This window comes from Ahaetulla prasina, chromosome 6, assembly GCF_028640845.1.
Source record: "Ahaetulla prasina isolate Xishuangbanna chromosome 6, ASM2864084v1, whole genome shotgun sequence".
Classification (NCBI taxonomy): Eukaryota; Metazoa; Chordata; class Lepidosauria; order Squamata; family Colubridae; genus Ahaetulla; species Ahaetulla prasina.
The window spans coordinates 24,408,103-24,433,640 of NC_080544.1; the positions used below are offsets into that span (position 1 = coordinate 24,408,103).

The 25,538-nt window shown below is 43.9% G+C and overlaps 1 protein-coding gene across 1 annotated transcript in view; it reads right to left on the reverse strand.

Annotated features, from left to right (window-relative positions):
• Positions 1-25,538, reverse strand: part of ADAMTS14 (ADAM metallopeptidase with thrombospondin type 1 motif 14) — a 104,551-nt gene that overhangs the window by 43,751 nt on the left and 35,262 nt on the right. The window contains exons 5-12 of the mRNA XM_058189234.1: positions 22,486-22,569; positions 20,561-20,708; positions 11,155-11,260; positions 8,027-8,170; positions 7,152-7,284; positions 5,095-5,208; positions 3,240-3,388; positions 1,060-1,235 (exon numbers count right to left, since the gene is read on the reverse strand). Of these exons, the coding sequence (XP_058045217.1) occupies positions 1,060-1,235; positions 3,240-3,388; positions 5,095-5,208; positions 7,152-7,284; positions 8,027-8,170; positions 11,155-11,260; positions 20,561-20,708; positions 22,486-22,569 (1,054 nt within the window). The remainder of the gene's footprint in view (positions 1-1,059; positions 1,236-3,239; positions 3,389-5,094; positions 5,209-7,151; positions 7,285-8,026; positions 8,171-11,154; positions 11,261-20,560; positions 20,709-22,485; positions 22,570-25,538) is intronic.

The window sequence follows — 25,538 nt, forward strand, 5'->3', positions numbered from 1 at the left end:
GTATTTACAATTCAGCTTCCTGGGACTCAAGGAAACCAATCTACGATGGTTTCTTCCTCCTATCAATCCTCCCTTCTTTGCAAAACTGGATTTCTTCGAGGGCCAGATCAGTATTGTAGTTCTCCTCTGTGGGCTGGCAGGGGGCGGTGGTAGCGGGAAGAGGGGACGGATGCCTCCTGCAGCACCCTGCCAGACAAAACGGGGTGCGAGGGGGCACGTACGACCCCCTCTGCCCCGTTTTCAGCCTGAACTGCCTCCTGCAGCACTTTACCAGCCAAAACAGGGCAGGGGGGGCGGGGTTTGTGAGTGGCTCCCTCATGTCTTGTTTTCTCCCTCCATACCTCCTGCAGCACTCTGCCAGTTGAAAATCGTGTGGCCTGTTTTCAGCTGACAGAGGCACCAACAGGCTGGTCCTTTGATGTTTCCGGCCCGGCCCTATGGGCCGGATTTAAGCACCCCCACAGGCCTGATTCAGCCCGCGGGCCTTGAGTTTGACACCCCTGGCCTAAACCATGGGTGCATATGCAAATGGAACACCTGGATCACGTTTCATTACCCAAAATAGGTTCCCCAGTAGCATGTTACCTAGTTTGGATAATGAAACATCTGCAAGAAAACCACCAAGCTCCGAGAGCACCAAAGACCTCACAGTTCAACCCTGAACTACAAATATTCTCTTCTGTTGAAGAAATATTTCCCTGTCCTTTGAAACATCTTGCTGCCAGAGGTGAGGACTGCCCCCACCATTAAAATCTGGCTCTGTCCGTTGCCATGAGGCCCTGAGGGAGAAGCTGTAGCCTGGTGGTTGATGCAATGACAGAGAAAACACTACATCTTCTCTGAACCCATGGTTTTTTTCCAATTTGTATTTAAAAGTATTGCCATTTTAATTCATTTTCATATTTGTAATGGTTTTTATATCCACAGTGAGAGTTTTGCCGTACAGTGTATATTTATTTGTATTGTTCTAATTATTTTTATGTTTTGTTATTGCATGCCACCCAGAGTCACTGGTCGAGATGAGCAGTTATAAGAAAACAAGTAAATAAATAAATTTACCCTCAGGATGCTCATAGGGGAGCCAGGTGTGTTTGGAGTTTTCATGGGTGTAATAAGAGTTCCGCTTGGAACACTGCTGAGCATGAAAATCCTCATAGGGACCTTGGCACTCTTCGGCGTTGCAAACCTGATATTCATACATAGCACCTGGACACTGGCGGCCACCATAAGCTGGGCTGGAAAACAAACAAAGAGCCAATTAAGGGCCAGAGGACTCAAATTCTGCAGCATGAGGCAAGCAGGAAGGGCATTGGGTTTCATTCATTTTAATCTTTACTTTTGTTGGTTGATATAAATGAATAAAAATTATATTCAACATCAGGGGTGTCAAATTGGCAGCCAGCGGGCCAGACGCATCATACACAGGCCACACCCTTCCCAGCTCTGTGAAGGGGAAAAACATCGTGAAACGTCACGTGACAGCAAAGTGACGCGGAGAGTTTGACACCTTTATTCTACATTGGTATGTGTTTTTTTAAAAAAAAATCTCAAAGGAGGCATACAATGCATGTAAATGCAGTATTAAAAAAAACTAGAAACATTTGCAGGCAAAGCGTATTTACTATTAACAATAAACTTCAAGAAGATACAGAAGTCCTCAGGATACAATTAGATTCGGGCTAAGCCTGAATCATCCTCAGATTATCTTCTGATTAAAGAGGACAAATAGAACTGATTTATCATAATCAGAATATAGCATATTAATGAACATTTACTCCAAATTTCCTGATGGATACACCTATGACTGAGGAAGGAATAGCACCTCCTGCTGTGGAACTAACTAATGAAAATCTGTTGTTCTTTAAACATTGCTCTGAAGGTAGGGGCAGAACCAGGGATGGGCTGCTGGGGGTTCGCAGGGGTTCGGGAGAACCCATAGCTAAGATTCTGTGCAGTTCGGACAACCCGCACTCCTGGCTGGCCCTGCCCACACCGCCCCGCCCCTCCCAGGAGTTTCCACATGGCCTGTTTTGGATGCAGGTAAGTGCAGGGCGTGTACGAAGGCTCAGGGAGGACGGAAAACGGGCCTACCAGAAGTTCGGAAAGGGCCTCTGGAGCCTGGGGAGATTGTTTTCACCCTCCCAGGGGCTCAAGGAAAGCCTCTGGAGCCCGGGGAGGGCAAACTACCCCTCCCCCGCCATGGTGCAGGAGGCTGACTAGGTTATGCCTACCATGGCCACACCTACCCAGGAACCAGGCAGAGAATCCCTTGCTAAAAATTTTGAAGCTCACCCGAGCAGAACCACAGTAATATGATGCCCAAAAGGAATGGGATAGAATGAAGGAATTAACCTTGTGAAAGATCTTTGCTGATAATTAAGACTGGCTTAGCTAAGCAGCCACTCTCCAGCTTTAGCTTTATATTAGCTGTACATCATTGTTTATTTATATGCACCCATAAAAATTCACAGTATTTACAGATCTAATTTTGTTAGAATTGACATTGTAGACAGTCATATACCAAAAGGTCATAAGGGGAAGAGAGAATATTCTCATATTTTGGCATTTATTAATTGCGCTATGATTTTTTAGCATAAAATCTTCTCTTTATTGTTGGCTATATTAAAATCAGAAATGAGGAGGTGATAAGCCGCCTGGAAAAGCCAAGGGAAATTATCGATGCCATTAAAAAGCGAAAGTTAGAATATTTCGGACATGTGATGCGACACCTGGAAAAATATGACATATTTCACTTAATCCTCCAAAGAAAGATTGCAGGCAAAGGAGATCCAGGCAGAAGAAGAACATCATGGCTTCAAAATCTAAAGGACTGGTTTGGACAAAACTCACCAGCACTTTTTCACACGGCTGTTGATAAAAATAGGAGCACCGCCATCCGATGACAGATATGGCACAAGAAGAAGAAGATATTGGGAAGAAAGCCAGTTTGGTGTAATAGTTAAGGCACCAGGTTAGAAACTGTCAACACATTAGGCACAAAGCTATATGGGTGACCTTAGGCCAGTCACTTTCTCTGAGCCCTAGGAAGCAGGCAATGACAACCTACTTCCAAAATCTTGCCCAGAAAATTGCAGAGACTTATCCAGGAAGTTGTCAGCAGTCCACATTGACTCAAAGGTGCATCCACAGCCACATAATTTCAGGGAACTACATAGAGTTACTCTGCTAAATAGGGTAGGTGCTCTTGACACCTTTATCCCACGGAAAACCAGACTTACGGTGGTCTGTTGCAGTTCCTGCTGCGGGAACGCACCCCACCCCCACAAGTCCTGGAGCAGGAACCAAATTTGGACCAGGAACTCCAGCCGCCATCTTGGCTGTAAGGTTGTTCTGAAGTCTTCCAGATGCAGTGACCTTTGAAACACCACTGGAACAGGAGAAGAAATAAGGGTTACCTGAACACCTGCCTCTTCATATCTGTCCAGTGTTAGTGAGGAGAGCAGTTCTACCGCCACAGAAGCACCCAGCTTTACAATAGGGTTCGGAATCTGTTCCTCCCACTTTCATTGGTCAGGCAGACAGGGATGACTGTGGAACAATAAAGAAAGGTCTCAGGGGCGGGCCCGGGTGGCGCAGGATAGTCATGAAAAAAACCTTATCACTTCTAGAGCACCAATTTTGAATCTTGGCACAATCCGACAACATGCTGATACCTATCCGTACCTTACTTCTCCCCCATACACACACACACATCTGTATTTTCCAGTGGGAAAACCAAAAGGATGTCAAGGGGAAGGCATTAAACCAGGAGACTTGGCACTTTTAAGACTTGTGGACTTCCATTCCCAGAATTCCTCAGCCAGCATGGTTGACTGCAGAATTCTGGGAATGGAAGTCCACAAGTCTTAAAATTACAAGTCTTAAAGTTACCACGTTTGGAGACCCCTGCATTAAGCCTTCACGTGTATCTTCCATGAACGTAGTGCATGAACAAAGTACAAACAGCAAACAGCCATACGTTAAAAAAGCAACAATCAACTTTTTCCTACTACTAGCCAGGAGGTATCACCTAAAGCATTTCAGTGTTGCAGGGAATATCAAGGAAAAGCCATCAGTGCAAAATAAAACGTGCTAGGAAAATGTGCAAAAAGTGGTTGAACATGAGACTTCAATCATTATTTATTTATGAGCCGTGACGGCGCAGTGGTTAGAATGCAGTACTGCAGGCTAACTCTGCCCATAGCCAGCAGTTCGATCCTGACCGGCTCAAGGTTGATTCAGCCTTCCATCCTTCCGAGGTGTGTAAAATGAGGAGCCAGATTGTTGGGAGCAATATGCTGATTCTGCAAAGAGGCTTAGACAGGGCTGTGAAGAATTGTGGAGCAGTATAGAAGTCTAAATGTTATTGATATTGCTATGCATGCCCCATCAAACTGATTCGGGCACTCAAAAATTAAATTAAGCCCTAATTATTTGCAGCCACTCAAATTGCACAAAATGCCAGAATAGGAGTGGCAGAAGTTAAATCCACATCTATGAGAAATACCAAGCTTGGGAAAGGCTACAAGAAAACTAAGGAAGTTTAGTTTTGACTACAGGAGTAAATTCTGGGGATCCAACGGCTTTAGCTACAGCTCCAGCAGCAACTCTCTCCCCCTTACCGCCTTTTTTTTTTTTTTTTTGCATCTAACCGGGAGTGGAGGTTGCTCACGCATTCTAAAATTCATTTTAAACCTGGACCTTGAGCTATGGGTACATGAATCGCAGTAGGCAAACAAATTTAACAGCTAATCAACTTAACTGGTTAAAACTGAAAACAATTAATCATTAATCAGTTCATCAAAAGTAATAACCAATATTGCTGTTTAATTATTTGATCAATTTATTTCCTTCCCCTCTCTTTTTTGTCCTTTTGACATGACACTTAGCAATTGGGTTGCTAAATGAGGACTACTTGTAGTGTCAATTTGAAAAGAGAATATGAGTATGAGGTAAAAGATAAAAAATGTATAACATTGTCTATTTCGGCCCATTAAGACATACAGTATGTCCATCTGTCTGTCCCTATATGGATGTAAAACTGTTCAGCTCTTACTAAAATGAGACTGACATCCCACTCAACAGCAGACCTACCTGGCCTGAAGCACACTCCGTTCCATCCAAAGGTGGCCCTTTCTTCGTTTTACAGAAATAAGGGTTGTCTGGATGGCTACACCACAGCTGTTTGCATGGGTCAAAAGTCCTGAACTGAAAAAGAGAAAGACCACATAAAGCTTATAGCTCTTTCTCCATTTAAGCCAAGTGTACTTTGCTTTGAACAATATTTTATCCTTTAATTTAGTGCAGTTTAAGCTCTACATCAGTGGTAGTCAACCTGGTCCCTACCGCCCACTAGTGGGCGTTCCAGCTTTCATGGTGGGCGGTAGGGGTTTTGTCCAATACTGAAGCACTTTCCCTTTTTTTTAATTTAATTGACTTTTTAAAAAAAATTCATAGCATTATTTTAAAGCATTTTCATTAGGTTTTCATAAAATTCCCTGTGACAATTTAAATTTCTGAAAGTATACTATTTGTATCGCCTGTGCATGTTTAGTTCACGTTACGTAAGTGAAATTAAATGGCGCTATAGTGCGACCGCAATCAAAAGAGCCTCGTCCCAGAATAGCTCGCGCATCTCCTCCCACATCACCCAACTGTAACAGACAAGCAGAGCTGGTAGCCGGCGCCTTCTCCCCACCCAAACCCAATCCAATCCATGATGCGAGAGAGCCATGCGCAGACAACGATACATGGTGCATTACTATGGAACCGGTGGGCGGTTAGAAAATTTTACTACTAACAGAGATACAAAAGTGGGCGGTAGGTATAAAAAGATTGACTACCCCTGCTCTACATTATTACAGGGTTTTTTTTTAAAGGAATGGTGTGCATCCACTAAAGAATAATCTCATAAATTAAGGATTTATTAAAGTCATCTGTTGCTCGCTATTTGCACAACTCCTGAGCCAGTAAGTTTGACATACATTCAATTTGAAGAGTTCAGCATAGATTTTTCCAACCGCATTTCCCTCATTCAAAGCAAGATCTTATTTCGTCATCTCAAAAGCTCCTGACTTCTCCAGCGAGCTCAACTCCCGGTGACTTCTCCTATATGGCATCTCACGGCCTTCTTTAAGGATTTTTTTTTTACTATTTTGTCCCAATATAGCAGGGGGTAGAATGGGAGAGTGGCTAAATATATCATGACATTATCATCATTTTAAAAAACACAATTTAGGAACCTGTCGGATCGAATTTGCATTCTGATGTCATTGCACACATATTGCCATTTTGGTGTGCCTTTTCTTTGCTGCAGATTCTTACGAGACTCATCTCACTCACATCTTTTTTTTAAGTGTAACCCTCAAAAAACATTATTTGTTATTTTAACTTGCAGCTTTATGGATAGAAAATATCAGTTTTTACCCATAGATCAGTGGAATAACTTGCCTCCAGAAGTTGTGAATGCTCCAACACTGGAAGTTTTTATGAAGATGTTAGATAACCATTTATCTGAAGTGGTGTAGGGTTTCCTGCCTAAGCAAGGGGTTGGACTAGAAGACCCCCAAGGTCCCGTCCAACTCTACATATATTCGAGGGGCTGCCACAAAGAGGAGGGGAGTTGACCTATTCTCCAAAGCATCTGAAGGCAGGACAAGAAACAATGGATGGAAACTAATCAAGGAGAGAAGCAACCCAGAACTAAGGAGAAGTTTCCTATGTGAGAACAATTAATCAGTGTATTGGCTTGCCTTCAGAAATTGTGGATGCTTCATCACTGGAGGCTTTTAAGAAGAGACTGGACAGCCACTTGTCTGAAATAGTAGGGGGTTTCCTGCTTGAGCAGGAAGCTGCTTGGACTAGAAGTCCTCCAAGTCCCTTCCAACTATATTATTCTATATTCTGTACATAAGCTTCCCATCACACTATCATGGAAAGCTCCTCCAGAGGCTGAAGGGATTCTGTGGAACTGAATGGAATAGGTCATCAGCAGCTGCAGGACGTGGCAAGTGGACAAATCTAAGGCAAAGCCACCAGTGGGTTGAAGCCAACGTGTGATTCATTAAGAAAAGAAACCCGAGGAATTAACAGGAGGGAAGAGGAAAAGGTCCCCCCCCCAACAACAACAACAACAACATTTCCATACTCACAGCTGTGCATGTTTTGTATCCCACACCAAAGTCAAAACGGCATTGCTCATCCATAGTGTAATCAATTCCTGGTAATTCTGGGAGTCTGGGCCAGTCCTGCATAAAAGGGTCATCTAAGAGGCAGTCGTAAGAACTGCAGCACACATACAAAAAAACCAGAGATTGTGCATCAGAGATTAAATGTTCCTTGCAGATTCATTCAGCTGTTCCAAAAATCCTGGCACTCTTTAAGTTTCCATTTTTTTTTCCAGATCAGAAATATATTTCACCCTATTTCTGCATTACACTGTATATATTTTTTTCTTATCTGCAAGAAACTCCATATATTTGCATTTGAATGCATGTTCTATCCATATTTCTATGGGCATATTTCCCTCAATATTCTTAAATACGTATACATTATCTGAGTTGCAAACTACATCACAACTTTAAGAAAGTTGCTTCCTAATTAGTCAGCCGATACAAAAAAAAAGCTTTGGATTAAGTGGTATTTTTCTCCAACCCCAATATTCAAGCTGTTTAGTATTTTGAATCAAATTCTGTCATCTTAATGGTTCTGTAAATTAACAAATGCCTTTTTGTTTCAACTGTATTCTTTCTACCCATTAATTTATCCTATACAAAATAAAACAGAATGATTTCAAAGCAAAAAAAAAAAAAAGGAAGTTAAACTTACTGTATGAGGGGTCCTTGGTGCTCTCTGAACTTGGTTTTTTTCTTGCACACGTTTCATTACCCAAAATTGGTTCCCCAGTAGCACATTACCTAATTTGGGTAATGAAAAGTCTGCAAGGAAACAACCAAGCTCAGAGAGCACCAAGGACCCCTTATTTCAACCCTGAGCTACAAATATTCTCCTTTATTGGTAAACTTACTGTATATAACGGTTCAACTCCTGTTTGCTACATCGGGACCAGTGATAACGGTGAAATGCAGCCTGCACCAGTGGTGCCATAATACTGCCCATGCCAGTCTCATCAGCACATTGGTTACCTTGGCCATCATGTTCCATACCTAACCTGTTTAAAAAAAAACAAGTGATACAGTATGTGGGCCTCTGGTGGCTCAGACTGGTAAGACAGTCTCTTATTAACAGCAGCTGCTTGCAATTACTGCAGGTTCAAGCCCCACCAGGCCCAAGGTTGACTCAGCCTTCCATCCTTTATAAGGTAGGTAAAATGAGGACCCAGATTGTTGGGGGCAATAAGTTGACTTTGTATATAATATACAAATGGATGAAGACTATTGCTTAACACAATGTAAGCCGCCCTGAGTCTTCGGAGAAAGGCGGGATATAAATGCAAAAAAAAAAAAAAAAAGTATTTCCTGAGGTCTATGAAGCGCTAAATCATGAAACGGTGCCAGCGTTCTGAATACCGCTGAGTATCCCAACACGTTTGCTACCATGTGTACAACTGTTTTTGCTATTAATATAACCAGATCTGCGTCACTCATTAAAAGAGATGAAATGGGCCTGCCTCGCCAAAGACATATCAGGGGTGTCAAATTCAATTTCATTGAAGGCCGCATCAGGGTTGTGTTTGACCTCGGAATTGTTGTGACCCAGACCCAAGTAGGTAGTAATAAACTTAGTCCGTGGAAAAACAAACTTTATTTGAAAGCTGGGAATTACTTCATTCCCAGCGTCATTCAACTCAAAGTAAAACAAATGCCTCCCGACACAAATTCCTCAGTTATCTAACAAACCTTAGTCCAATTAGGCAAACTGCCAAAGGCCCTTCCTGGCAAATGTCCAGAAGCCACAAAAACAAAGATGTACACGAAGCAGAAGACGGAGTAAAAGTCGCAGCTACAACGTTGTTTTCTGGAAAAGCTGAAACACCGGTGCTGGTCTGTTTTAAGCCTTATGGGAGGGGCCAATCATCTCTTGGCCCTACTCCCAAGTCGTCCTCTCTGCTTGAGCTGCTCTTGCCTTCTGGCAGCTCTTCTCATGCGTGCATTAGGAACAGGCTCCTCCTGTTCCTCTGCCTCACTACTATCAGTCTCTGGAGGCTCTGGAGTCCGCACCTCACTTCCCGATGGCCCTGGCCTCACCTCAGCCGCATCGCTGTCCGACTCCGTTGCCAGCTCCATAGGCTACTGGCGGACCACAACAGGAATGGGCATGGCCAGCTCGACGTCACTTGCGTTGGGGGCGCTTTGGTGGCTTGAATGCTGTGCCAGTGAAAACGGGCTCCCAAGCTCCATTTCTGGCTGTGATGGCCTCCTGCAACCCTGAGCCTAAGCTCCATTTTCACTGGCAGAGGCACCGGGCCACATCTAAGCACGCCGTGGACCGAATCGGGCTCCTGGGCCGTAAGTTTGACACCCCTGATCTACATATTAAGGAAGACATTTTTCCCCAACCTGTTGCCCTCCAGATAGCGAATACAGGTAATCCTCGACTTACAACAGTTCATTTAGTGACTGTTCAAAGTTACAACGGCACTGGGGAAAAAATTGACTTATGACCATTTTTCACACTTACAACCACTGCGGCATCCCCATGGTCACATGATCAAAATTCAATTGCTTGGCAAGTGGTTCATATTTTTGACAGTTGCAGTGTCCCGAGGTCATGTGATCAGCTTTTGCAACATTCTGACAAGCCAAATCAATGGGGAAACCAGTTTCACTTAACAACCATGTTATTAACTTAACAAATGCAATGATTCACTTAACAACTATGGAAAGAAAAAGTCATAAAATGGGACTAACTCGCTTAACAAATGTTTCACTCAGCAACATAAATTTTGGGCTCAATTGTGGCCGTAACACGAGGACTATCTCTACACTGAACTGTGGCTGACACTTACTGAAAGATTTCTGACCCAACGAAAGTTAAAAATTCATGCTCATCCTCTGAGAATGTTCTCACAAGCATGAATTCCATAATCAAAGTTTGACAGCTGAGTTTTCAAACCATCACAGTCAACGTATTACAGGCTGTGCGGGTCCCACAAGATCAGCAATGTACAATTTCCCTTACTTGATTTCAGAGCCCTGGGAGAAATTGCTTGGGCAGAGGTCAAGTCAAATCAAGGTTTTCTAACCACACCTGAGACTGCACACTTACCGTATTTTTCAGAGTATAAGAACCATCTTTTTCCCCCAAAAAAGAGGGTGAAAATCTGGGTGCAGCTTATACTCCGAATGTAGCCCAGCCCAGCTTGTCAAACGCAGGTTTCAAAGGCTGACAAAGTATCAGAAACGAAGCTTCAGAAAAGAAGCCCCCAAACAGAGCTTAGAAAAAAAGCCCCAAACAGAGCTTAGAAAAAAAGCCCCAAACGGAGCTTCAGAAAAAAAGCCCCAAACAGAGTTTCAGAAAAGAAGCCCCCAAACAGAGCTTCAGAGGCTTTTTTTCTGAAGTTCTGTTTCGGAGGCTTTCAAAAGCAGAAACCGAGTTTCAGAGGCAGAAAAAAAAGCAAAAAAAAGCAAGGCACAGAGCTCACAACCAAGGAACCTGTTGCTAAAATTCACCTCTGGGAACAGTTGATTGGGGGTATTCCGGGAGGCCGATCCACCTGCCAATCAGCTTTTTTCTTATTTTCCTCCCCAAAACCTAAGGTGCGTCTTATACTCCAGTGCGTCTTATACTCCAAAAATATGGTAATAGCTTTTTACACAGCTTTGCATGAGAAAGAATGTTTAAGTGTGATGGTTGATAGTCAGACATTGACCTCAAGAGTGACAGATTTCTGAACAAGGTCCTGCTGTTAAAGTTCTTCCTTAATCTGGAAAATTTTTAAGAGCAGCGGGAGCTTGAGACATCCTGTGTTCTACCACAGCTCCCTCAAAGGAGCAACAACCCACAACAAAGATACCGGACAACTAAAGCAGGGATCTCCAACTTTGGCAACTTTAAGACTTGTGGAATTCAACTCCCAGAATTCCTCGGCCAGCTTTGCTGGCTGAGGAACTCTGGGAGTTAATGTCCACAAGTCTTAAAGTTGCTAAGGTTGGAGACCCCTGAACTAAAGAACAACCTTCACCAGTAACTTACACATGTCCTGTCTCATGAGCAACTACAAAGGCTGAAGAAAATCCGTCTTCGTGGTTAAGAGTGCAGCTACGCAGAGGATGGCACATGCCAGTGACAGGGGCATAACCTGAAATAAGATGAAGGGATAAAACAAAGAACAAAGTAGAGAGTCAAAAGGGGAGGGAGACAGAAAAAAACGAAAAAGAACATATCAGAAAAAAAGGAACCTCATGCTGGAACTGTTTTAACCATACTTCACACTCAGCTCTCCTCTGGGAGAAACATATGTCTCAGAACTACATAGCCAGATAAAAGGAACATATAAAATTGTTCCACATATTTCATAAAAGCAATTATGCTTTGACCCATTAATCAAATGATAAATGGCTTAAATCTAAGGACATGCTTATACTGTATCATTCCTCTCCCCCAAAATTTGATCTAATAGCAAGAAAAATAACAAACTCCCCCCCCTCCTGCCCCCAAGTTATACCCTATCTAAATACAGAGAACCAATTAAGTATTTTGACCTTCCAAGGGTTTGTTGCCAGTCTGGATTTTGGAGCCCCAGGAAGAAAGCAAAAAGCAGAAAGTTCACTGGCTCTTTTATGGACCAACATGTATGGCTGTGAGCTACATTCAGGTTGATGAGTCCCAAGCTGTGTAAGCTTACTGTAGCAAAAAAATAATAATCTAGGCCTATTGGCAAGGATCCTGTACATGCAAATGACTTTTGTATCTGTCTCTTCATATTTTCACATCGGCAGAAAAAGAAATAAATTTTCTACACCCATGATGGCAAACTATGGCACTTGTGCCACAGGTGGCACATGTTGCCATATCGGTGGGCATGCAAGCTCAGCTAATTTTTGGGCCTTCTGGGCCCACCGGAAATAGGTAAAAGGCCTCGGGGATGGCCCGTGGGACTGGAAATTGACAACAGGCCATTTCTGATCTCCAGAGGGCCTCCGGGTGGGTGGGTGGGTAAGGCCCTTTTTGCCCTCCCCAAGCTCCTAGAAAGGCTCAGGAGCCTGGGGAAGAGCAAAAAAATGGGCCTTCCAGTCCCACCAGAAGTTGGCAAACAGAGAAAAATGGGCCTACCGGGCTCACCGTGCCATCGCGGGCCATCACATACCAGGAGCGGGGGGGGGGTCACACGTGCATGCGTGGGGGTAGGGGGCATAGAATTATGGGGGGGGGGGCACACATGCATGTGTCACCCCCCTCCTCCCCCCACCCAGTTCCTGGCACGCGACGGCAAAAAGGTTAGCCATCACTGTTCTATGCCAATGTTTCTAAATTTCTCATCCCATGCCTGATTTTTTTTTTCTTGAGATGTTTAACATCATAAAATAGTATTTTCCAGTTTGGTGATTATGTTGCCTTGAGATCTGTTAGAATAGAGTGCAGTATATTTGGTACAAGATTTGGACTTAAGAGGCCAATAGAATTTGTAACATTATGATGTAAGACTTGATTTGAATCTGTTCACTATGACTGTATTACTATTCTTCTTCTCATCCTTCCTATTACCTATCACCTTTTCTACTAATGATTATAACCTTGTTGCTTGTATCTTTACGATTTATGCTGCTTTATTCATTCCTAGTATGATTTTGATTGCTTATTTAGTAACCTATGACTATCACTAAGTGTTGCATGATTCATGATGAATGTATTTATGATGACTATGATCATAATTTATCACTTATATCTTTTATGTACACCGAGCGCTTATGCACCAAACACAAATTCCAATCACACTTGGCCAATAAAGAATAAAGAATTCTATTAAATATGCATGAAATCTTCATATGCAATGTTGCAACCCTAACAGGTTCATTATATATTAGAACTAAGGAGAAATTTCCTGACAGTTAGAACAATTAATAAGTGGAACGACTTGCCTGCAGAAGTTGTGAATGCTCCAATACTGGAAATTTTTAAGAAAATGTTGGATAACCATCTGACTGAGATGGTGTAGGGTTTCCTGCCTGGGCAGGGGGTTGGACTAGAAGGCCTCCAAGGTCCCTTCCAACTCTGTTGTTATATTTTATCTTATTATATTATATTATATACTGCATGAAATTCAAATATATACAACAGGTAGTATTGCATTGCAATTGTGTTTGGTTGTTTTTTTAAAAGAATCAAACAACTGTAATGACATATGACTTTTTTCCAATCTGCAAATGGTTGATCTACAATCTACAATGGTTGATCTTCCATCCTTTATAAGGTAGGTAAAATGAGGACCCAGATTGTTGGGGGAAATAAAAGTTGACTTTGTATATAATATACAAATGGATGAAGACTATTGCTTAACACATTATAAGCCGCCCTGAGTCTTCGGAGAAGGGCGGGATATAAATTCAAATTAAAAAAAAAATCTACTACTTATGACTGGAACTAGATAGTAGAACTAGATCTCAAAGCTCTGTTTAAAAAAAAAAAACTAGGTCCCATCAGTCTAAAGCAAAACTTAGAAATCCCTGTTCTGTAACACCGCAATATTAAAAACAATGTCTATAATTCAGAAAATTAGACACAATTTATGGTTTCGGTTATTCCCTTTATTGTAATTTTAGATACTCCATTATTTTTATCTGAATCTTGAATGTTTGTAGAGGTAGAAAAATCTAGAAAACAGCAGGTGGAAAATGCTGGCAGAACTAGAATAGAATAGAATAGAATAGAATTTTTATTGGCCAAGTGTGATTGGACACACAAGAAATTTGTCTTGGTGCATATGCTCTCAGTGTACATAAAAGAAAAGATACGTTCATCAAGGTATCTTCTACCAATATAACTATTGGTAGAAGGTACAATGAATGCCATTAAGGAAGTGGCCAAGGGTGAAATATAAAATTTGTTACTATCGGTTCTGTGGGTGTGGCTTGGGGGGGTAATGTGACTGGGTGGGCGTGACCAACTTTTTTTTTACTTTTAAAAACATTTGTAAAAAATGCTTTTAAAAGCCTCTGATGATCAGGCAACTCAGCTGGGATCGCCAGAGGAGCCTTTAAAAGCATTTTTTTACAGCCTCTTCGGCCGATGTGATCCAGTCTGAACCGGGAGCATTTCACCCCTGGAAGAGGCATATGCCAAAGGACTGCCAAATATCTTCTTTGGTGAAGGATTTGGTGAATTGTCAAGAGGGTAGAGAAGACTGAATTTCTTACTAAATCATCTTGCTTTTCATTTCCAAGAACAAAACGGCAAATGTGTTACATGTTACAGTCCTCATTTTTTCCATGATGTAATGTTAATAGCCTTCACCATTCAGGCAATATATTTTAAAATATGACTGCCATTTCTTCTCTGTTCTGTTCCTCCCTCAAGGCAATTAAGATAATCTCTACAAAGTCAATGTACATGAACAATCTGCACCGTGAAAAGTCTGCACTTCCAGAATTCTCAACCAACAACAGACCCAATACTCTAAGCGATAGTAAGCAGTGGAAGGCTGGCTGGAGTTTAACAAAATTAATTGAAAGGAGATGGTAAAGAAAGACAAGACAGAGTGGCTGTGGATGCCGGCATCCCGGTACAGTCAGCTGCAGCCGCGGCTGACTGTTGGGGGCGAGTCATTGGCCCCGATGGAGAGGGTGCGCAACTTGGGCGTCCTCCTGGATGAACGGCTGTCCTTTGAAGATCATTTGGCGGCCGTCTCCAGGAGAGCTTTTTACCAGGTTCGCCTGGTGCGCCAGTTGCGCCCCTTTCTAGACCGGGATGCCCTATGCACGGTCACTCACGCCCTCGTGACGTCTCGCCTAGATTACTGCAATGCTCTCTACATGGGGCTCCCCTTGAAGGGCATCCGGAGACTGCAGTTAGTCCAGAATGCGGCTGCGCGGGTGATAGAAGGAGCCCCTCGTGGCTCCCGGGTGACACCTATCCTGCGCAGACTGCACTGGCTACCTGTGGCCTTCCGGGTGCGCTTCAAGGTGTTGGTGATCACCTTTAAAGCGCTCCATGGCATAGGGCCGGGCTATTTACGGGACCGCCTTCTGCTACCGAATACCTCTCACCGACCCGCGCCTCACAGAGAGGGACTCTCAGGGTGCCGTCAGCTAGGCAGTGTCGTCTGGCGACACCCAGGGGAAGGGCCTTCTCTGCGGGGGCTCCCGCCCTCTGGAACGAGCTCCCCCCAGGACTTCGCCAACTCTCGGACCTTAGAACCTTCCGTCGTGAACTTAAAACACACTTATTCAGGTGCGCAGGACTGGATTAGATTTTTTAGTTTTTTAAATTTTAAATTTTAAATTTTGTACTGATTTTAATTGGTTTTGTTATTTTTAGTTAAATTGGCCGGTTAAATATTTCATTTTAAAATTATTTTAAATTTATATACCGCCTATCTCCCAAAGGACTCAGGGCGGTTCACAGGCATATAAAACATCAGTGTACAAAATTAAAATAATCTTTAAAAACTTATTCCAATGCCCTATAATTAAAAATATAAATATAAATATTAAAATCAATTTAAAACCCTATAAAATTTAAAATCTAAGCCAGTCCTGCACAGATGAATAAATGTGTCTTGAGCTCATGACGGAAGGTTCAAGGTCCGGAAGTTGACGGAGTCCTGGGGAGCTCGTTCCAGAGGGCGGGAGCCCCACAGAGAAGGCCCTTCCTGGGCGCCGCCAGACGACACTGCCTAGCTGACGGCACCCTGAGGAGTCCCTCCTGTGAGAGCGCACGGTCGGTGAGAGGTATCTGGTCGCAGTAGGCGGTCCCAGATAACCCGGCCCTATGCCATGGAGCGCTTTAAAGGTGGTCACCAAAACCTTGAAGCGCACCCGAAGGCCACAGGTAGCCAGTGCAGCCTGCGCAGGATGGGTGTTATGCGGAGCCACGAGGGCTCCATCTATCACCCGCAGCCGCATTCTGACTAACTGTAGCCTCCGGATGCCCTTCAAGGGGAGCCCCATGTAGAGAGCATTGCAGTAATCCAGGCGAGACGTCACGAGGGCGTGAGTGACCGTGCATAGGGCCTCCCGGTCCAGAAAGGGCGAACTGGCGCACCAGGCGAACCTGGTAGAACGCTCTCCTGGAGACGGCCACAAATGATCTTCTAGAGACAGCCGCTCATCCAGGAGGACGCCTAAGTTGCGCACCCTCTCCATCGGGCCAGTGACTCGCCACCGATGGTCAGCCGGATTTAGCTGACTGTACCGGGATGCCGCATCCACAGCCACTCTGTCTTGGAGGGATTGAGCTTGAGCCTGTTTCTCCCCATCCAGACCCGCACGGCCTCCAGACACCGGGACAGCACTCGATAGCTTCGCTGGGGTGGTCCGTGTGAAAAGTACAGCTGGGTGTCATCCGCATACAGCTGGTACTTCACACCGAAACCACTGATGATCTCACCCAGCGGCTTCATGTAGATGTTAAACAGAAGGCGAGAGAATCGACCCCGCGGCACCCCACAAGTGAGGCGCCCGGGCCGACCTCTGCCCCTGTCAACACCGACTGCGACCGGTCGGAGAGATAGGAGGAGAACCACCGATAAACGGTGCCTCCCACTCCCAAACCCCCAACCGCGCAGCAGGATACCATGGTCGATGGTATCGAAGCCGCTGAGAGGTCTAATAGGACCAGGGCAGAGGAACAACCCTATCCCTGGCCCTCCAGAGATCATCCACCAACGCGACCAAAGCCGCCTCCGTGCTGTAACCGGGTCGGAAACCGGACTGAACGGGTCTAGATAGACAGTTTCATCCAGGTGCAAGGGAAACTGATATGCCACCATATTCTACAACCTTCGCCGCGAAGGTTGGAGACCGGACGATAATTACCTAAAACAGCCGGGTCCAGGGAAGGCTTTTGAGGAGGGCCTCACCACCGCCTCTTTCAAGGCGGCCGGAAAGACACCTCCACCAAAGAAGCGCTCGTAATCGCCTGGAGCCAGCCTCGTGTCACCTCCTGCGTGGCCAGCACCAACCAGGAGGGGCACGGGTCCAGTAAACATGTGGTGGCATTCAGCCTCCCCAACAACCTGTCCATGTCCTCGGAGCGACAGGGTCAAACTCATCCCATACAATGTCACCAAGACCACCTCAGACGCCTCACCAGATCACCGCAATCTTGGTCCAAACCATCCCGGCTGAACGATTTTATCGATAGATAACCGTTAAACTCCTCAGCACGTCCCTGCACGGGTCATCCCGCCTCCCCTGGTGTAGGAGGGAGCGGGTCACCCAAACAGGGCGGCTGGGCGGTTATCTGCCGATGCAATGAGGGAGGAGGCGAGCACGCCGCTTCCTCATTGCCACTAGGTAAGCCCTAGTATAGGACTTCACTAGTGTCCGATCAGCTTCTGAACGGCTAGACCTCCAGGAACTCTCTAGGCGCCTTCTCCGCGCTTCATCCCCTCAGCCCTCGGAGAACCAAGGAGCTGGTTGGGACCCGCGCTGGGTCAGAGGCCGCAAAGGCACGACCCGGTCTAAGGCCCCCGCCGCGCCCGCTCCCAGGCCGCAACAAGTTCCTCAGCCGAGCCGTGTGCCAGACCCTCAGGAAATGGCCCAAGCTCCGTCCGAACCCTCCGGGTCCATCAGGCGCCTGGGACGGAACCAACGTGTCGGCTCCGCCTCCCGCGGTGGTGAATGGCGGTCAGAAAGTCCAGACGAAGAAGAGAGTGATCTGACCATGACAAAGGTTCAATGACTATTTCCTTTAAGTCCAGATCTCTCAACCACTGACCAGAGACAAAAATCAAGTCCAGAGTGCCACCCCCAACGTGAGTAGGGCCATCAACTACTTGGGTCAGGTCCAAGGCCGTCATGGAAGCCATGAACTCCCGAGCTACCGTCGATGACGAGCCGGACGATGGCAAGTTAAAGTCCCCCACGACTAAAAGTCTGGGGGTCTCAACTGCCACCCCAGCAAGCACCTCCAGGAGCTCGGGCAGGGCAGCTGTCACGTAGCAAGGAGCCAGGTACGCGACCAGCAAGCCCATCTGACATCTATGACCCCATCTCACAAAGAGGGATTCGCACCCGGCGATCTGAGGTACAGTGGTCTGAATCTTGAATGTTTGTAGAGGCAGAAAAATCTAGAAAACAGCAGGTGGAAAATGCTGGCAGAACTAGAATAGAATAGAATAGAATAGAATTTTTATTGGCCAAGTGTGATTGGACACACAAGAAATTTGTCTTGGTGCATATGCTCTCAGTGTACATAAAAGAAAAGATACGTTCATCAAGGTATCTTCTACCGATATAACTATTGGTAGAAGGTACAATGAATGCCATTAAGGAAGTGGCCAAGGGTGAAATATAAAATTTGTTACTATCGGTTCTGTGGGTGTGGCTTGGGGGGGGTAATGTGACTGGGTGGGCGTGACCAACTTTTTTTTTACTTTTAAAAACATTTGTAAAAAATGCTTTTAAAAGCCTCTGATGAACAGGCAACTCAGCTGGGATCGCCAGAGGAGCCTTTAAAAGCATTTTTTTACAGCCTCTTCGGCCGATGTGATCCAGTCTGAACCGGGAGCATTTCACCCCTGGAAGAGGCATATGCCAAAGGACTGCCAAATATCTTCTTTGGTGAAGGATTTGGTGAATTGTCAAGAGGGTAGAGAAGACTGAATTTCTTACTAAATCATCTTGCTTTTCATTTCCAAGAACAAAACGGCAAATGTGTTACATGTTACAGTCCTCATTTTTTCCATGATGTAATGTTAATAGCCTTCACCATTCAGGCAATATATTTTAAAATATGACTGCCATTTCTTCTCTGTTCTGTTTCTCCCTCAAGGCAATTAAGATAATCTCTACAAAGTCAATGTACATGAACAATCTGCACCGTGAAAAGTCTGCACTTCCAGAATTCTCAACCAACAACAGACCCAATACACTAAGCGATAGTAAGCAGTGGAAGGCTGGCTGGAGTTTAACAAAATTAATTGAAAGGAGATGGTAAAGAAATATACATATATATATATATTCTTCTCCATATAATAAACGACTGTATCATACACCATCCCAAGCACTACATTCTGCATCAGGGGTCTCCAACCTTGGTCCCTTTAAGACTTGTGGACTTCAACTTTTTTTTTTACTTTTAAAGAAGAGGTTGTAAAAAAATGCTTTTAAAAGCCTCTGATGATCAGGCAACTCAGCTAGGATTGCCAGAGGAACCTTTTAAAAGATTTTTTTTTTACAATCTCTTTGGTTGAAGAGGTTGTAGAAAAAATGCTTTTAAAAGGCTCTGACGATCCCAGCTGAGCTGCGCGATCATCAGAGGTTTTTTTTTTTACTTTTAAAAGCATTTTTTCGGCCAAAGAAAAAATGCTTTTAAAAGAAAAAAAAAACAAAAACCTCTGATGATCGTGCAGCTCAGCTGGGCATGAGTGGGGGAGGGAGTTTTGCCACCGGTTCGCCGAACCACTCGCCGCCATCGCTACCAGATTGGGCAATCCGGTCCAAACCGGGAGCATTTCACCCCAGGACAAAACCTTCTATTCCATCCCACTGACTTACAGCAATTTAAGGATCCATTGGCTTAAAAAGGGGGCTTTCTTCTTGAATGGTCTGCAAAAAAATAATCAGATAGAATAGGGCTAATCTGAAATGGTACAAATGCTGCAGTCCAAATAATAATAAGAGACTAAACTCTTGATGATGCTATAATATGCATTAGGAGGCTACTGAACGGAACTCAAGTTTCCTTTTGTTGGGATATTTTTCCCCCTGCTCTTATGCATTATTATAATCTGTTAGGAAGGCAACATCAGATTCTTATTTGGAATTACAGAATTAGTCTGACATAATGTATGATTAATCAAACCACACTGACTCTAATAAAAATTATATAAATTTCTTGCAGATGGGTCGGGTTAGATGTTTCTTGTCTTCCTGTCAAACTCTGTAATTCTATGATTTTACAAAACTTGGTTTTTACCACCTACCTGAAAACTCAGAGTACTTCTAAAGGAGTTAGGAGGAATTATTAAATATACAGAAGCAACAGCACAGGACAGTTAGATTCTTTTTGGTAAAAACTGGTGCAAGTATAAACAGGCGATTTCCTCCTTTTTTGCTTCACAAACCACAATTGTATAAGCATCACAAGAAGGCAAAATATACTGATGTCTGCAGACTGTTCTTAAATTGAAACCTAAATTTAATTGTCTTTTTGCAAAACTTTTAGAATCTTGATGGAAAACCACCAGGAAATAGCAGAACTGTGGATCAGACTGGAAAATAAAAATTTGAAAAAGTCCTTGAAGAAGGCAAAAGTGAGCCGGTTCCGGTTTGTTGTTCAGAAAGTAAAGTGAATGAATGTAAGGAGTTACCACTTTGGCTTTAAAACTTTTATGTACTCACTACTCCCAAGGCCTGGGGCAAATGAAAGGGCCTTTCCTGGTGGTATCCACCAAACTGCACGTATCTGATTGAGGTAAATACAGTACCTTGCATACCTGCAGGACCAAAATCTTGCCTGGTGAGGAACACAGCATGATCGTGATATTCAGCATGTGCAGGATCTGATCGCTGTTGGGAATGAGCCCAGCGACACACCTGCTCCAGGCTTCGAGAGGGGTTCCCTCGCTCTATTAAAGTGATGGACTGAAAGGAGTAAGAAAAGACAAGGTTGAGTCAGCATTTCTGCATGGCTTGACCTGAAGGGCTGCCTTCTCCAACCAAAATCAACCCACCTAATTTTGTCCTAGAAAAGACTGCTGCTAAGTCCCTCGTTTCCACCTCTCTGTCGCATCCCTTATGTTGAAGAATAGCTTCCAAATTCAAATAAAGCCATCCCAGCTTTTGCCTTTTTAAAAACATTTGAAAACAGAGCTGTACCAGAAGTCTTATGGTAATGCATAAGGCCAGAAGCAGGAATATCCCCAGGGAAGGATCAACAAAAATCAAAATGGCAGCCACCACAAAGCAATCAAATGATGGATTGCATGGTTATGGCCCACCATGATTATTTTTTGACCCACCCACTCTGCAGACACCTCCCCTCCCCCCATCTAAGAGGGATAAATCAATCACAGTCTTTGGATTTTACGCTTCTAGAAATATTTATTTATTTATTTATTTATTTATTATTCAAATTTTTATACCGCCCGATCTCCCGAAGGACTCAGGGCAGTTCACAGCCTTATAAAACATAAGAATAAATACAAGTTAAAACAACATTTAAAAAACTCATTACATTAGGCCGAATTTAAAACTATCGTTAAAATAATACAAAACCCCATTTAAAACTAACTTTAAAACTAAACTCTAGGCCAGCCCCGCACAAATAAATAGATGTGTCTTAAGCTCGCGGCGGAAGGTTCGAAGGTCAGGAAGTTGGCGAAGTCCTGGGGGAAGCTCGTTCCAGAGGGTGGGGGCCCCCACAGAGAAAGCCCTTGCTCTGGGTGTCGCCAGTTGGCACTGCCTGGCGGACGGCACCCTAAGGAGTCCCTCTCTGTGAGAGCGTACGGGTCGGTGGGAGGCACTCGGTGGCAGTAGGCGGTCCCGTAAATAAAATATGTTATTTTCATTTCATATTACAGTTATTTCCTATGTTTTATCACCACCAAGGACTCACTGGAGAAGAGCCTAATGCTGGGAAAAATTGAGGGCAAAAGAAGAAGGGGACGACAGAGAATGAGGTGGCTGGATGGAGTCACTGAAGCAGACGGCATGAGCTTAAATGGACTCCAGAGGATGATAGAGGACAGGAAGGCTTGGAGGAATGTTGTCCATGGGGTCATGATGGGTCAGACACGACTTTGCAACTAACGACATCAAATCACCACCAAGAACCTTGGGGACTGAAGATGATAATAAATCTAATATAAATAAAAAACCCACTAAAGCTGGTCTATATGTCAGATGAAACAGAACCTTTGGCCACCATCGAATCCTTTAGTGGCCAAGAACAGATGTTTGATATTTCAGCTCCTTTAAGAGTCTTTGGTTTGCTCAGTCTTTTCCCAATATGCATTGCTACATTCATGCAAGAATCTCCTTTAAAAACAAAACAAAACAAAACTCTGGGTAGCATTTGGAAGACTAATTCCATTTTTAGTATCCTGTGATTACACATACCCACCTAAGGCTGTGTTCTTTGTAAGAGTTCTTCGACACTCCCCTTTTTTCTTATTTTTGGGCATCCTTTCACTTAGAGGATGATGGGCAAGTACCATTTATTTATGGCAGCGGAAATGTTTGTATTACATCACTTTAAAAAAATAGCTGTCACAACAGCTGTCAGGAGGAAGAAAGGGGGAAAAGAAAACACTATTCCTTCACCACTATAAACTTTTTAAAAAATCTTCACTTTTTTCTAAATCATAAGCAAACATTTAAATTAAATATGTGGGCAAGAGTGACACTGTGTGTATTTTACCTGTCTGTATCCCATCATGATCATTCTAACAAGGACAATGTTTATGTGGACTCCCAGGGATTCATCATGATAAATTTCATTCACCTAAAGCAAAAGAAAACACGTAAGAAACCCACAAATTACAATTATTTATGCAAACAGTTTTGGATGTGAAAGATTCCCCTCACCTCATTTGACCACACATTAACCCTGTGATTATTACTCTCAATATCAGTTCTAGCACCAGGTTAGAAACTGGGAGACTGTGAGCTCTAGTCCTTTGTGCTTTAAGAACAAAGCCAGCTGGGTGATGTTGGGCCAGTCACTCTCTCACAGCCCTAGGAAGGAGGCAATGGCAAACCACTTCCAAAAACGTCGCCAGGAAAACTGCAAGGATCCCCTCTATCCAAAATGTGAGCTTTGCTGTCTTCAAAAGAGTGGCCTTTTTTGTCCACATTTTGGATAGAGAGATCACTGATTTGAAAGAGGGATAAAAGAATCCATCTATGTTAGGACTGAATAGCTCTCCCTCAAGAGAGGGGATGAGTACAACAACACCTATCTCCTTTCTACAACACAGTTCTTTCAACAGTTCCAAGGAAATCCCATCACCTTTTTGCATTCTGATTCAGGTGACCCTGAGGGCACAGATAAACCTCCAAGTGGCCTCAACAACTCTCAGAAAGAGTATTAACGACCAGATGACTGCAAAAAATATGATCCTTCTAGTTCCACACACACACACACACACACACACACACACACACACCATCCAGTCAGAGATGGTATTCAGCCAATTCAGATTGGTTCGGGCGAACCAGTAGCGGAAATTTTGAGTAGTTTGGAGAACCGGCAAATAACACCTCTGGCTGGCCCCGCACTCTTACCCCTGCCGTTCCCTATCCTATATTCCCTTGTTTTTTAGTTCAGCTGATTTGCACAGCAGAGCAGATTGCCACGCCTCAGCTGAGCTAAACAACAGCTTAACTCACCAGCGCTAACACCAAGGGCGGTCTTTGAGTACTGTGCGTGCCCTCAAAGCACGCTCTCATAGAACCGCTAAGAAAAGATTTGGAATCCCACCACTGCATCCAGTCAGAATTGATGACGCTTCCTGGATGAGAAATGAAACATCTTCTTCTTCCTCAGGGAAAAAAGAGTCTAGTTGCCTTTTGAAAAAGCATCTTTCAGACAACTATGAACTGGATGGCTGAGAATCTCCATAGACATTTAACTCTGAAATGCTAGCACAACCCCCACCATCTTAATTAACTTGTTTAATTAGATAAACATTTCTACAATCCTGCAAAAGAAAGTCTCAGAACAATGTTAACAACTAAATCACACATAACTATCAATTTAGATCAGCAGCTGAATTTTCAACTATGAGGGATCTCTCTCACTTCAGAACTGCTTCCTGTATTATTCTTTTATTCCTGTATTTTTTTTTATTTGGCAGGTCATTAACTGAACAAACAGCTTTTTTCTTCTTCTCTCATCTATTGAAACATCTAATGACATAGCAACAGTTTACACAAAACATTCAAAGCGCAACACCACATGTATAAATATGTTTGTTTTTCAAAATGTTATTGGAGATTACTAACATTTCTTCTCTCCTATTTTGTCAGGTGCTAAGGAAACCTTTTTTCTTTACAATAAACAGATCAGCCTTTGATAAATAAAATGTACAAATTGGGAGAGAGAGAAACAGGTGACATATCACCAGAACGAATTTAGTCCATTCGGATTCCTTATGGGGAGTTCATTAGCCATGAACTTCCTGCAAGAATTTTGCAAATGAAATGGTCAAAATGTGAATGGAACTTAGCCAGCAAAAGGGAAAAAGTTCACATCTGCAAAAAACACATCTGCATCTCGGATTTTTCTGTGAGAACTCTTGTTAGATCATGAGTAACAAAAAGGAGGATTCTTAGGGGAGTTTGAAGCAGATCAGTAATGTCTATGAGAAACCTTTGAAGCATCATCTAATCCACTTAAGCTAATCTTGAAAAGTTCAGCAGGACCTGGGATACTGCAGCTGTCATAAGGCAAAATTTCCTGACAGAACGATTAATCAGTAAAATGACTTCCCTCTAGAAGTTGTGGGTGCTCCAACACTGGAGAGATTTGACAACTATTTGTCTGAAATGGTATAGGGTAGTGATGGCTAACCTTTTTGTTGTTGCGTGCCAAAAGCGGGGGGAGCGCGGGGGGTGTCATGCACACACCCAAAATTCAATGCGCCCCACCCCCACACTGCACACGCGACAGCCGCCCCATGTTCCCCCCCACTTTTTGCACGCGATGGCACGATGGGCCCAATAGGCCCATTTTTCGCCCTCCTTAGGCTCTAGAGGCTTTCTTGGAGCCTGGGGACGGCAAAAATGGCCTTCCCCACCCACCCGGAGCCCCTGTTTCCATGACTTCCGGTGGGCCCAGAAGGCCCGAAAATCAACTGGCCAGCGCGTGCATGTGCACCGGAGCTAAGCTAGGACAACGCTCATGCGTCCACCGATATGGTTCCACGTGCCACCTGTGACACGCGTGCCATAGGTTCGCCATCACGGGTATAGGGTTTCCTGCCTGAGCAGGGGGTTGGACTAGACTAGAAGATCTCCAAGGTCTCTTCCAACTCTGTTATTCCACATCCTAAGCTAAGCGAACAAAGATCAGCTGCTGAGCAGTAGCAGCATTGCTAAATGAACCCCTTTCCTTCTCTTTTCATACTTTGGAGCAGATTAACTGGTTGCTTGTGGATGCATCTGCTTTGAATTCAGCTGGAGGTAAAGAGAAAGTAGAGAAAAAAATATTTGTCTCTTCAAGGGACCCTTATGCCTTTCATTGTGCAGATAACTGGAAAGACAGTTACACATGTCACAAAGTCAAATTTGCGGTGAAAGGAAAAGCTGAGTAAGAACTGAAAGAGATGAGCTGTTATATGTCCTCCTCTGCGAATCATTATGGATTTACTTGCAGGAAGGGAAAAGTAATCTCACTGTTGAAACTTGTAAGTTATCAGCATTCAAAGTGCACTGACACAAATCAAGTTCACTTCCTGGAAGCATTGAGGG